This window comes from Erpetoichthys calabaricus, chromosome 14 (genome assembly GCF_900747795.2).
Source record: "Erpetoichthys calabaricus chromosome 14, fErpCal1.3, whole genome shotgun sequence".
Lineage (NCBI taxonomy): Eukaryota > Metazoa > Chordata > Cladistia > Polypteriformes > Polypteridae > Erpetoichthys > Erpetoichthys calabaricus.
In genome coordinates, this window is record NC_041407.2 from 26,588,651 (window position 1) to 26,601,847 (window position 13,197).

Sequence of the window (13,197 nt, forward strand, 5' to 3'; positions counted from 1 at the left end):
TGTTGGCGCTTGGGTACGCCTCTGGAAGCAGTAGCAGGAGCAGATCGTTTTGGAGACATAATGAAGGGCTTGACTACGCACAAAGATAAACACAAAAGAGCAGAAAAGTTAACTCTTTACATAGCGAAACACGTTGATGCTGAATGAGCGAGACGAGATGCTGGCTAACGCAAAGCAGAATCGAATGCTGCTCTCTGTCGCTGAGCCAACCAGCACCCAGGAACTTAACCACGTGCTCTGATTGAGTAGCTTCTCAGCCATCTACCAATAGTGTCCCTTGTATGAAATCAACTGGGCAAACCAACTGAGGAAGCATTAACCAGAAATAAAAAGACCCACTGTCCTCAGAAATCCGCGAACCAGCAAAAAATCCGCGATATATATTTAGATATGCCTACATATAAAATCAGTGATAGAAAGAAGCCACGAAAGTCGAAGCGCGATATAGCGAGGGATTACTGTAGAAGTTTTGTTACAACGATTCACTTGTTTAAGGGGTTTTAAGGAATGGGATAGCATCATAAAGCAAGGGAAGTCTGTACACCTATGAGCAAACAAAAAAAAAAGTTTTCCTGAACCATGCATATGTGGTAATTTACAAAATTGCACAAATAAATATATTTTACAACCAATTTAAAGCTCAAAACATGGAACTTCGTTTCCCCATCTCTCAGAAACTATCAACAATATTTCTGTATCTTTGAAAAATCCAAATTATCAACATGCTTAATTCAAATATGTATATTACCTATACCCCTCTCCCTCATAAAATTTAGGCTATACATTTGGTTGTTAATCCCATTAATTTTCTATTAAATAACATGTATGAAATAACTTAATTATTGTTTACCATGGTACTGCAGAGAGGTGATGTGCTGCATGTTGGTCAGATATGTAAAAATTTTGCCATACACTGTACATATGGCAGCATCACCACTACTGTCACTATTACTAGTACTTCTTATTGAATCAACAATCAAACTGCTTTTTATACAATTTTCAGGCAAAGCTAAGCTTATGTTGGAAAGGAACTATGTTGGAATTCCACAGGTACAGGGGCAACTAGAGAACCCAGCAATCATTCAAGCTATTTTTTTTGTGTGTGAAAAATGTGCATTTCCTAATTTGGTTAAACGCAACTAAGTTTGTGAGAGTGAAGTTTTTGTTGAATGGGTACAAGTATGATAATATCACCATTATATTTCATTCTAATACATAAAAAAAATAAAGACTTTATTTAAAATAGCCCAGTATACTATATAGAACAAATACAAAAAACACCTTATGTCACATCAAAAATGTCAGCCTGTGACATATTTCAGCAAGATATTTATTTTATTTTTTTTAATTGGGAGATGCCACATAATTGAATGGGTATACTTTATCCTTGGTTAGATTATATCGATGAGATTGTTCATTTGGTGTGTAACAATTCAGAAAGTATTTTTTTTTTATAAAAAAAATCTCATAGCTAATCTCTAAATCTGATAGGACATCCATAAACTCCAGTACTATTTTTTCCCCAGAATTGACACAAATCAATACAACTGCCAAGGTAAAATTTTCTTTGTGAAGTTTATACCTACCCATGCTTGTTTGGATTTTCTCCTTATATTGTTGTTTTCTCCCACATCCCAAAAGAGATGCCAATTAGGTTTATGTTTATCTCAGAATTGGCTGAGTGTGAATCAGTGTGGGCTGCAATAGACAGATATCCCATACGGAGTAGGTCCTTGAATCAGTGCTGCTGAGACAGCCATTCTTCCCATAGCAGGCTCAGAAAATCAAAGTACTAATTTAAAAGAACATAACTGAAGCCCGTATAGACAAGACTGAAAACTCTCCTGATATACGGAAATTAAGTAAAAAAAATGTTTTATTAGTTGAATTCTTTAAAGCATGTTATATTAGGATAAGCAAAAAAAATCTGGTAGTCCTATTGTTTTTTTTTGGCATAAACAATGAAAGAATACCTAAAACATCATTTACCTTTCTTATACAGGATTTACATCTAATATATCCATCCCAGTGTTGCGTCACTTACTTTTTTGGCCACTGATCCCTCTGGCAGGATGGCTGCTCCCTCTGGACCCTCACAGGTTATCTGAGTTGTATCTCCTTTGGCTGGAAAAACATAGAGGCACCGCTCACCCAGTTGACGTTGAGCATGATCATAATAGCCTAAACGTTTTACTCTGAAACAAAGGGGAGAAATAGTCAACCATTACCACTATCACTAGATGATTTACAAAAGCAGGAGTCCCCAATCACCTGCACCTCATCACTCCCTCTCAGAGAACTCTAGCTGGGTACAATTTCCTTCAGTGTCAGGTGTGGTTCACTCTACTCTGAAAATTTTCACTGCAGTCTTGCATCCCCTAAGAAAGACATACCTGGACAAGTTATCTTGGGTGATGATGGATGGGGGTGGAAAGACACTCTCAGTACCTCCAGGGCAGAAGCTCTTGGTGATCCATGTGACCTTCAGTTCCACAACCTGGACCTGCATTCCAAGACAAAAACACGCAAGACAAAACATACAAATTACCCTAGAGACTGTTATTCGGCATGTCCTGTCCTGACAGGTATAACTGATATATTTACCAAGATTTTATCACTTTTGTTGCTCATAGTTTAAGGAAAGCATACCTCCTCTACAACTACTCGAAATTTGCTTTTTTTACTAAGAACTGGCTTGACTCCCGACAGCCACTGCACACTGGAAAACACCTTAGATGGTCCAATCAGCACTTGGCCAGGATAAAAACCATATGAATCATCAAAAAACAGACCCTGGAGAGAAGGATAAAAAACAGAAATCAAAGATCTGGAGACCACCAGCAAATACCACCAAGCAACCTTAACAACTAATACGTCAGCTCAAAGGCCATAGCATCTCTTACAGTATTTTCTATATGTAATAACTGTAACATCTACACACCATAAGCTAAAAGTAGCAGTGCACACACCCCATACCAGAAGAGGAAGCGGAGTTGAGCATAATAAAAGCTTCCAAAATTGTCAGATTCTTACCCAGTGTGAAGAAATATACAAAAATTATTTCTTTATATTTAATCAGTTTAAAAAATATGTATACTCATTTAAACTGCCTTTAGAAAGTATTTAGACACCTTCACTTTTTAAACATTTTGCTGTGCTTAACAATGTTTTCCTTAATTAAAGCCTGCTTTCTGGACCTCAGACTGGGTCAAAGGTTCAACTGCTGACAAGACAATTGACCCTTAGCACATGCTAAAGACAACATTGGAGTGTATTAGGGTAACCTCTGTGAATATTCTTAAGTGTCTTAACCAGGGCCTGGACTTGAAACCAATTGAACAACTCCAGAAAGACCTGAAAATATCTGTCCACTGATGGTCTTCATCCAACCCAACAGAGACTTAGGTTATCAGCAAAGCAGAATGGCAGAAAATTCCCAAATCCAGGTTTTCGAAGTTTGTCGTGTCATACCTAAGAAAACTCCAGGCCGTTGCCGCTACAAAAGGTGCTTCAACAAACTACTGTGGAAAGGGTCTGAATGCTTGTTGTCTATGTGATATTCCAGCTTTTTATTTTTAATGTTTCCAAAAAATTCTAAAATCATGTTTTTGCTTTGTCATTCTGGGGTATTGAGTGGTGCTTGACAAGGAGAGAAAATGATTGTAGAACAAGGCTGCATCAAAACAAAACGTGAAAAAAGTGACAAGGTTTGAATACTTTCTGAATGCATTGCAATATAAAACAAAGGGTTTCTTTTAGCTTCACTTGAACAATGGCATGGATTTGATGGGAAAGTCTATTACTTTATATTTCTAACTTTCCCAGTAACTTTGGACAGTCAATAGGATAATTTACTACTTTTTAGCAGTCACTCTCACCTCCTATCTATATACTGTAAGCTTATGGATGTCTTTGTCTAGTCCAGTGGTTCTCAAACTGTGGGGTGGGCCCCTCTAGGGGGACACAAAGTAACAAAAAGGGGGGCGCGAAGATGTGAAAAAAAATAAATAAATCAAGAATCGAAAATATGAAAAATACATCTATTGAAACCAAAACAAATTAACTTAAACTACATTCTGATACTAGAAAAATAAATACAGAGTTAGATAAATGTCGATAAAAGTTAAGTAGGTATAATAAAATATGCATCTATGATATATCATTAATTAAAAAAGAACAAATTGGTATTAGTGGGCTCCTTTCAAAAAAACATTAGGGGGGCGCAATTAAAACTGTTATGAAAACTCGGGTCGCAAATACTTAAAGGTTGAGAAACACTGGTCTAGTCAAAGTGGCTCAGGTTGAATGAAGAGTGCACTTGCCACTCTCTAATAGATCTACTGAATTAAAATAAATTATATACACACACCCACACCCTTTGCAGAATGACTTAGGAACACTTATTTAAAAGATATCCCTGATGTTATTCACTGCCCATAAGTAGAAACCAGAAGCGGCTTACCGAGTCACTGACATGAGGGCACATATCATAGAGTTTGGCACCATCCTCTGTATTCATTGAGCACCTGCAACAAAAAACAAAGGGGATGCCATTGAGACAGCAGAATGAATGGCTTCCACTGAATTACTCCTTTACTTTGCTTTTGTGTTTGCTTATGCACAAGAAACAAAAAAACAAATTTATTTTTAATGGCAATATTCTACAGTGATCAACCACATCAATAACATAACAGATACTGCTAAGTAAAATATGTTTTACAAGGTTAGAGGTTCACCCAAGCAACACTCACCTAGTCAGCAGCAATAATCGAGTGTGCACCATTGTGGAAATACAGTACACACTGAGGTTAGTTGTGCCATGCAAGGAGACATTTTATACTACTTGAAAATTTACCTGGCTCCATTAGACAATTTCAGGATGACATGGTTCTTCAGGTCATATACTTTCCCAAGCCAGCAGTCATATGCTATATAGTCCCCATACATAAAGGGCTGCAGAGAATTAATGACAAAGGCAAAGTCAGTGGGTCAAGTTACCCTTCTGTGGGGAGGATGGGCTATCAAAGGTACAAGGTAAGACAACAGGGAAAATTTAATGCACGAGCAAAATGTCTGGCTGGATAAGGAGGTAGGCAGCAAGTGTTACTACAGGGTCTTATCCCAAATCGCCTGCCTGGCTTTACAAAATGATTCAGGTGTTGTGGAGCGCATATTCACTACTCACCCAGATGTGCTGCAGGTCACGGCTGTTCACAGGGTACAAAACGCAATTTGTTCCAACAATCTTAACTGCACATTCAATGTTAATGTCGATGACTGTGCCACACTGGCCATCCTGAAAACAGAAGAATGAGCTATTAGTCTATTGGTACTGGTGGAATGCTTCATAAGCAGAGCCATGCTCCCGAGTGGGTGTAGCTAACCATTCTAAAGAGCCTAAGGCTGCTCAGCCAATCAGCAAAATAATGGAGATCCCTAATAGGTTTATAAATTACTAATTGGTTTTTTAGGCTCTCTTTTCCAAGTAATTTCTAGAAGACTGCAGTTTGTTTTGTCACATATTGTTTATACAAAGTAACAAACTATGCATGTATACTTTTTGTACTTTATACATACCATAAATTAGGCTCACATGCAAGTGTATGCCTCAATGTGTAAGTGGGGCCTATAATAGACTGGCACCGCTCATCCAGGGTTTGTTCCTCCCTTAAGATTAATGCTGTCAAGACAGACTTGACACCCCTGCAACTCTAAATTGAAATTAGCCTGTTTATGAATATTATGTATGTTTACTCAAACAACTGCCCGCTCCAAAACCTTTTATTCGGAGTCATTCCATATATAGTCTGATTGCAGACATAAGGTACAATCAAACTATATGTCTACATTGCAAGAGGTTCTCCACCTGGTCATAGCGGTGCTAATATGGCATGGTGCGAGGTAGTGGGGACTTCCCTGAGAAAGAACCCACAGTTATAGATACAGCACACCTCTAAACACCTGTGTCAACAGGGTACAGCAGGAATTTGTCACATCTGATAGCATGAGTAACAAAAAAAAAAAAAAGAGGTCTACAATATTATTATTCCAGGGTGTCAGAGGTCAAGGTGTCTGTCACTCTGAGATATTTTCAGCTACCATGGAGGATTGGTAACATGCCCAAAGTGACTCTTATAATGGGACAGAGGGAACACATGTAAAGGAGCAGACAGCACGGAGATGTAGCCATTGCAAGGAAAAGAGATGAAAGGACATTATGCATCACTAGGGGGAGCTCTAGAATGATTTCTCTAGCACCAGTCCTAGAAGAAACACTGAGTGGAATTAAAATTGAGCCATTAACTCAACAGGGCAAAGAGCTTTCCTGACAATGTATTTTGTTTGCTTGTTAAAATCAATCATTTGTTTGTTAGATCTCAACCATACATTTTAATAATGTATTTCTTAAATAAATCATTTGTGAGATCTGTTTGGGATATACAGGTGCTGGTCATAAAATTAGAATATCATGACAAAGTTGATTTATTTCAGTAATTCCATTCAAAAAGTGAAACTTGTATATTAGATTCATTCATTACACACAGACTGATGTATTTCAAATGTTTATTTCTTTTAATGTTGGTGATTATAACTGACAACTAATGAAAGTCCCAAATTCAGTATCTCGGAAAATTAGAATATTGTGAAAAGGTTCAATATTGAAGACACCTGGTGCCACACTCTAATCAGCTAATTAACTCAAAACACCTGCAGAAGCCTTTAAATGGTCTCTCAGTCTAGTTCTGTAGGCTACACAATCATGGGGAAGACTGCTGACTTGACAGTTGTCCAAAAGACGACCACTGACACCTTGCACAAGGAGGGCAAGACACAAAAGGTCATTGCTAAAGAGGTTGGCTGTTCACAGAGCTCTGTGTCCAAGCACATTAATAGAGAGGTGAAGGGAAGGACAAGATGTGGTAGAAAAAAGTGTACAAGCAATAGGGATAACCGCACCCTGGAGAGGATTGTGAACAAAACCTATTCAAAAATGTGGGGGAGATTCACAAAGAGTGGACTGCAGCTGGAGTCAGTGCTTCAAGAACCACCACGCACAGACGTATGCAAGATATGGGTTTCAGCTGTCGCATTCCTTGTGTCAAGCCACTCTTGAACAAGAGACAGCGTCAGAAGCGTCTCGCCTTTGGACTGCTGCTGAGTGGTCCAAAGTTATGTTCTCTGATGAAAGTAAATTTTGCATTTCCTTTGGAAATCAAGGTCCCAGAGTCTGGAGGAAGAGAGGAGAGGCACAGAATCCACGTTGCTTGAGGTCCAGTGTAAAGTTTCCACAGTCAGTGATGGTTTGGGGTGCCATGTCATCTGCTGGTGTTGGTCCATTGTGTTTTCTGAGGTCCAAGGTCAACGCAGCCGTCTACCAGGAAGTTTTAGAGCATTTCATGCTTCCTGCTGCTGACGAACTTTATGGAGATGCAGACTTCATTTTCCAACAGGACCTGGCAGCTGCACAAAGCTACCAGTACCTGGTTTAAGTACCATGGTATCCCTGTTCTTGATTGGCCAGCAAACTCACCTGACCTTAACCCCATAGAAAATCTATGGGGTATTGTGAAGAGGAAGATGCAATACGCCAGACCCAACAATTCAGTAGAGCTGAAGGCCACTATCAGAGCAACATGGGCTCTCATGACACCTGAGCAGTGCCACAGACTGATCGACTCCATGCCATGCCGCATTGCTGCAGTAATCCAGGCCAAAGGAGCCCCAACTAAATATTGAGTGCTGTACATGCTCATACTTTTCATGTTCATACCTTTCAGTTGGCCAACATTTCTAAAAATCCTTTTTTTGCATTGGTCTTAATTGATATTCTAATTATCCGAGATACAGAATTTGGGACTTTCATTAGTTGTCAGTTATAATCATCAACATTAAAAGAAATAAACATTTGAAATACATCAGTCTGTGTGTAATGAATGAATCTAATATACAAGTTTCACTTTTTGAATGGAATTACTGAAATAAATCAACTTTGTCATGATATTCTAATTTTATGGCCAGCACCTGTACTGGCATCATTTTAAATTTGGACAGATACTGTGGGCATTATCCTCTCATCTGTTTGTAATGCTTCAGCTGATTACGCCATGCACACTGGATGTGTTATGTATTTATACATGTATTTATTTACTTTTATAAAATGACACCTCCTTAGCCCCTGCTAAGCTATGTGGCTGAAGGACTGGTCCGATTACTTTGTCTTGTCAGGTGTAACTCTCAATTAAAGCGAATGGAGATGAGGTAGTGTTTTTACTGTTCAGCATTTTTTTTCCATAGCATCTATGGCAAGACAAATTCCCATATGGCTGACATACTGGCAATAAAGTGGTTTTAATTTGAATGAGAGTTTATTCCAACAATCAACCACCTCAAGCATTTACCTCAAAATTACTGCAATGCCTCAAAAATCCATTTTTAGGTTTCCAAAATTGACAATGGCATGGCGACTAACACTGGCATGCATGGGTACTATGCCTTTTTGAAGCTGTGCACATCTGTGTAACACAGGAGGAAGCAGTCTTGGTAAGTTTAAGGGGGACCATTATTGACTTCAGTTTATTGTGGGATGGGAACCCTGGTGCCCAATTTCGAGAACAGCCTTATAAAGTCTGGAAACTTGTCCATAACCTTAGCAGCCAAGTGCCTTTATGTGATGAGCATTTAAGCCGCAAGGGCCTTATAGTTTGAGATGAGCAGTTCATCTCCATTGATTATCAGGGAGGGAAAAACCTAGTTAAAGTGGGGCTGCTTTCATCTTTAGGAGCGCCTGGCCACACAGTGACTGGGATTGATTGTTTATTCTTTTTTTTTTTTTTTTTTGGAGAAGGTAACATAATATACACTCACTGAGCAAATTCATATGAGCACTATACTAATACAATACAATTTATTTTTGTATAGCCCAAAATCACACAAGAAGTGCCGCAATGGACTTTAACAGGCCCTGCCTCTTGACAGTCCCCCAGCCTTGACTCTCTAAGGAGACAAGGAAAAACTCCCAAAAAACCCTTATAGGGAAAAAATGGAAGAAACATTGGAAAAGTCAGATCAAAAAGAGACCCCTTTCCAGGTAGGTTGGACGTGCAGTGGGTATGAAAAAAAAAAGGGGGTCAATAAATTACAATACACAGAACAGAACAAATCCTCAATACAGTATAAAAAATTAAAAAATTACAAGTATGGAGCAGAATTAAACAGTAGATGATATCACATAATATGATTTGATTTAATACTAGGTAAGGCCTCCTTTTGCTCTCAAAACAGCCTCAATTCTTCATGGCATGGATTCCACAAGATGTTGGAAACATTTCTTTGACAGTCTGGTCCATGTTGACATGATAGCATCATGCAATTTCTGCAGATTTGTCAGCTGCACATTCATGCTGCGAATCTCCCGTTCTACCACAACCCAAAGGTGTTCTAGTGGATTCAGATCTGGTGACTGGGAAAGCCACTGAAGAACATGAAACAAGTTTTAGACGACTTTTTCTTTATGACATGGTACATTATCATGCCCACCCCCCATTAGAAGGTGTGTAAACTGTGGCCATGAAGAGATGCACATAGTCATCCATGGCATTCAAACAATGATTGATTGGTATTAAATGGGCCCAAAGTGTGCCAAGAAAACATTTCCCACACCATTACACCACTACCACCATCCCGGACTGTTGACACAAGACACACCAGATGCATGGATTCGTGTTGTTGATGCTACGATATGGCTCCACCATGTGTGCATTAGCAGAAATCAAGATTCATCAGATCAGACTATGACAGTCTTCAACTGTCCAGTGTTGGTGAACCTGTGCCCACTTCAGTCTCAGTGTTCTGCTCTTGGCTGACAGGACTGGAACCAAATGTGGTCTTCTGTTATTGTAGCCCATTTACCTCAAGGCTTGAAGTGCTCTGTATTTTGCTTTCCTACTCACCACAGTTGCAGGGAGTGGTTATCTGATTTACCATAGCCATTCTGTCAGCTCAAACCAGTCTGGCCATTCTTCACTGACCTCAGTCATTAACAAAGCTTTTCTGTCCATAGTGCAGCCACTCATTGGATGGTCTGTGTTCTTAACACCATTCTGAGTAAACACTAGAGATAGTTGTGCATGAAACTTCCAGGAAATCAGCAGTTACAGAAGAACTCAAACCAGCCTGTCTAGCACCAACAATCATGCCATGATTGAAATCACAGAACCTTTGGACTTGCATCTGCATGCTTTCATGCACCATGTTGCTGACACATGATTGGCTAATTAGATTACTGCCTGGAAAGAGGCAGTGTACAGGCATTCCAAAAATTTGCTCAGTGAGTGTATATATTTTATAAAAATATATCACATCTTACCTGATGAAGGGGCCTTAGCTGCCTCGAAAGTTTGCATTTCTAATGTATTTAGTTAGCCAATAAAAGGTGTCATTTCACCCTACTTTTCTCCTGTATATATTTGAGTAAGACAAAATCAATATTTTTATTTTTGTTGTGCTTTTATTCTTTTATTCACAGCTTTTAAATTATTATTTATTACGCACTTTTAATGAAGGTTCATTTTGGACTGTTTTTAAAATTGCTTTGCTTTTTTAACAAAATAAAACTACTTGGATTTGAAACCGCATCTTTTGTTTCTGCTTCCATTATTGTTCTGCTGACCCTCAGTCACTGTCAGAGCATCCCCAGATTCTAGGGCATGACAATCCGATTGTGTAACATTTAACAGGGGGCACAAATAGAAATACTGACCATGACGTGGTTGATCAGCTATAAGACAAAGCAAAACGTAATAGTATTCATTTACCCACCAATAACAGCTAATGTGTGGTGCCACAATTACTATATAGTACATCTTGCCTGAAGAAGGGGCCTGAGTTGCCTTGAAAGCTTGCATATTGTAATCTTTTTAGTTAGCCAATAAAAGGTGTCATTTTGCTTGGCTTTTCTCTATATAGTATGAGAAGCTTTTTTAATAAGCAGAGATTTGCAAAGGTGAACATACCTGTGTTGATGAGTGATGTGAGATTTTTCAATTTACATTTGTGACACCAATAACATTTACAATAAGAACTGTCAACAACACAACTACTGTATATACTCACGTATAAGTCAGGTATTGAAACCCGAAAGATCAATCATAAAATCAGACCCTGACTTATACACCCATTCAAAAATGCGACACTTAATTTTTTTTTTTTTTTAACATCTTCTTACCTCCTCCAATCTCACATCAGTTTCTCAGACGCATCAAATTTTGTTGCAGCAACGCAGTTACCAATTTCTTTCGCTACTTTAATGACATTTAATTTAAAACCAGCTTCATATTTCATTCTGATGGAACGCTCCATCGCAGATAAGGGATGCTCTTACGATAAAGATGTATGAGGGTGTGAGATACAAAAAACACAAATCAGTGCAAATGTTGCTTCGGAATACTTTGGGTATTACTGTGTGGTCACGTAGGCACAATACATAGAAAAAAAAGGCAGTGTGCTCCGTGGTTACTCTCTCAGGTGGCCATTAGCATATCATAATCTCCTGAACCAATAGCGCGAGTTTTCCGCATTCAACTTATATGACCAACATTATAAAATACCAGCAATTATACAGTAAAATCAAGCCCCGACTTATCCTCGAGTATATACGGTACTAGTCTTATGCTGTTAGGTAAGAAGACATTAACAAAGGCTTAACATTCAATAAAGTGGTTTCTTATCTCCTGCAATGTGGCGTACTAAAACAACTTCACTTAGGTAGCTTAAGTTGGTGGTCATAAGTCTCTCAATGTTGCATACTTCAGTATAAGTATTGTGACTCTTTACGTTAATATGTAATAAACCCAAATATATTTCTCATATTAACAAGCAATTTTACCAGCATAATAATAATTGTTTACATTTATATAGCGCTTTTCTTACTGCTCAAAGTGCTTTTCACAGTGAATGGGTAAGCCAATTCAACCACAACTAATGTACACCATCCATCTGGATGATGCAACAGCAGCCATTATTGTGCCAGTATGCTCACCACAAATTAGCTGTCAGGTGATGAAGGTGTGAGAGACAGTTATCCAGTTACAGCCAGGGGATGATTAGGGCACCAAAATGACTAAGCCATGGTGGGCAATTTAGCCGGGAAATCGTCATACAATTTTCTCTTTATGAAGGATGCCCAGGAATCTTTTATGACCACAGACAGTCAGGACCTTAGTTTTGCAATTCATCTGAAGGACCGTGTCATTTTTACAGCACAGAGTCTCTGTCACTACACTGGTGCATTGGGATCCACATTCAGACCACAGCAACTCAATCTTGTCCTGGCTTGACTCCCATCCAAGTACTGGCTGGGCCTGAACATGCTTCATTTAAGGTGAAATACCTGTTCAGAAGTGAAGGTGAAGTGCATATCACAAGCCTTTATGGCACTCAATGCATTGAAATGATTAACCAATATACTGATGTCCTGTAGGTGGTATTAAGTTGCCTCCATTCGGTGTGTTCATTAGAAATATAATGATTTATTTCATAAGGCAGAAGTACATAATAAACAAGAATAGCGGAGTCAAATCTAAATGTTTAAAATATTAAAGTTGTGCTATAATTTAAATGTTATTCTCAATTTTAATAGAAAAAAAAATAACATCATATTCGTAATCACAGACATTGAAGTAGTCTAAAATGACAAACCACATACTTATGTTTGAAATTTATCAATTTTACACCTTCTGTGAGTGGCTCTTTGAGGGTCTTTAACCATTGGTGAAGAGTCAAATATCAAAAATATTACATTCATGATCAGCAACTTCAAATAGCATAAAACTGAACTCCACATGCCTATATTACCAATCCCCATTTTTTTAAATAAAGTTTTGTGAAAGGGAGTAACTTTGATCCCTCATATCCCAGTGGAGGGTAAACCCCTAGGTTCAGTTGATGTGGCTTGCACAACTTCACGTCCTCCTGATCATTTGTGCTGAAGACAGATATTGGTTTACTCTTTATCATAAGGGTGTAATTTCCTACACAAAATATGGCTGAAAAATGGCCTAAAAATTAGGATTTTTCCGGGTCTAAGGGTCTAAAGGCTAAACGTCTTTAATAGCTAGACATCAAGTCTAGTCATCGGTAAATAATATGGGGGAGTTTTCTTATACAGGTAAGTAGGGAGACACTGACAAAAAAAAAAAA

General features: G+C 38.5%; 1 protein-coding gene across 2 annotated transcripts in view; it reads right to left on the reverse strand.

Moving 5' to 3' along the window:
* The window catches only part of LOC114664763 ((E3-independent) E2 ubiquitin-conjugating enzyme UBE2O), a 74,468-nt gene that overhangs the window by 29,085 nt on the left and 32,186 nt on the right, over positions 1-13,197 (reverse strand). For both annotated transcript variants that reach the window (XM_028819012.2, XM_028819011.2), the window contains exons 3-8: positions 5,186-5,296; positions 4,856-4,953; positions 4,463-4,526; positions 2,650-2,793; positions 2,394-2,503; positions 2,045-2,195 (exon numbers count right to left, since the gene is read on the reverse strand). In XM_028819012.2, the coding sequence (XP_028674845.2) occupies positions 2,045-2,195; positions 2,394-2,503; positions 2,650-2,793; positions 4,463-4,526; positions 4,856-4,953; positions 5,186-5,296 (678 nt within the window). The remainder of the gene's footprint in view (positions 1-2,044; positions 2,196-2,393; positions 2,504-2,649; positions 2,794-4,462; positions 4,527-4,855; positions 4,954-5,185; positions 5,297-13,197) is intronic.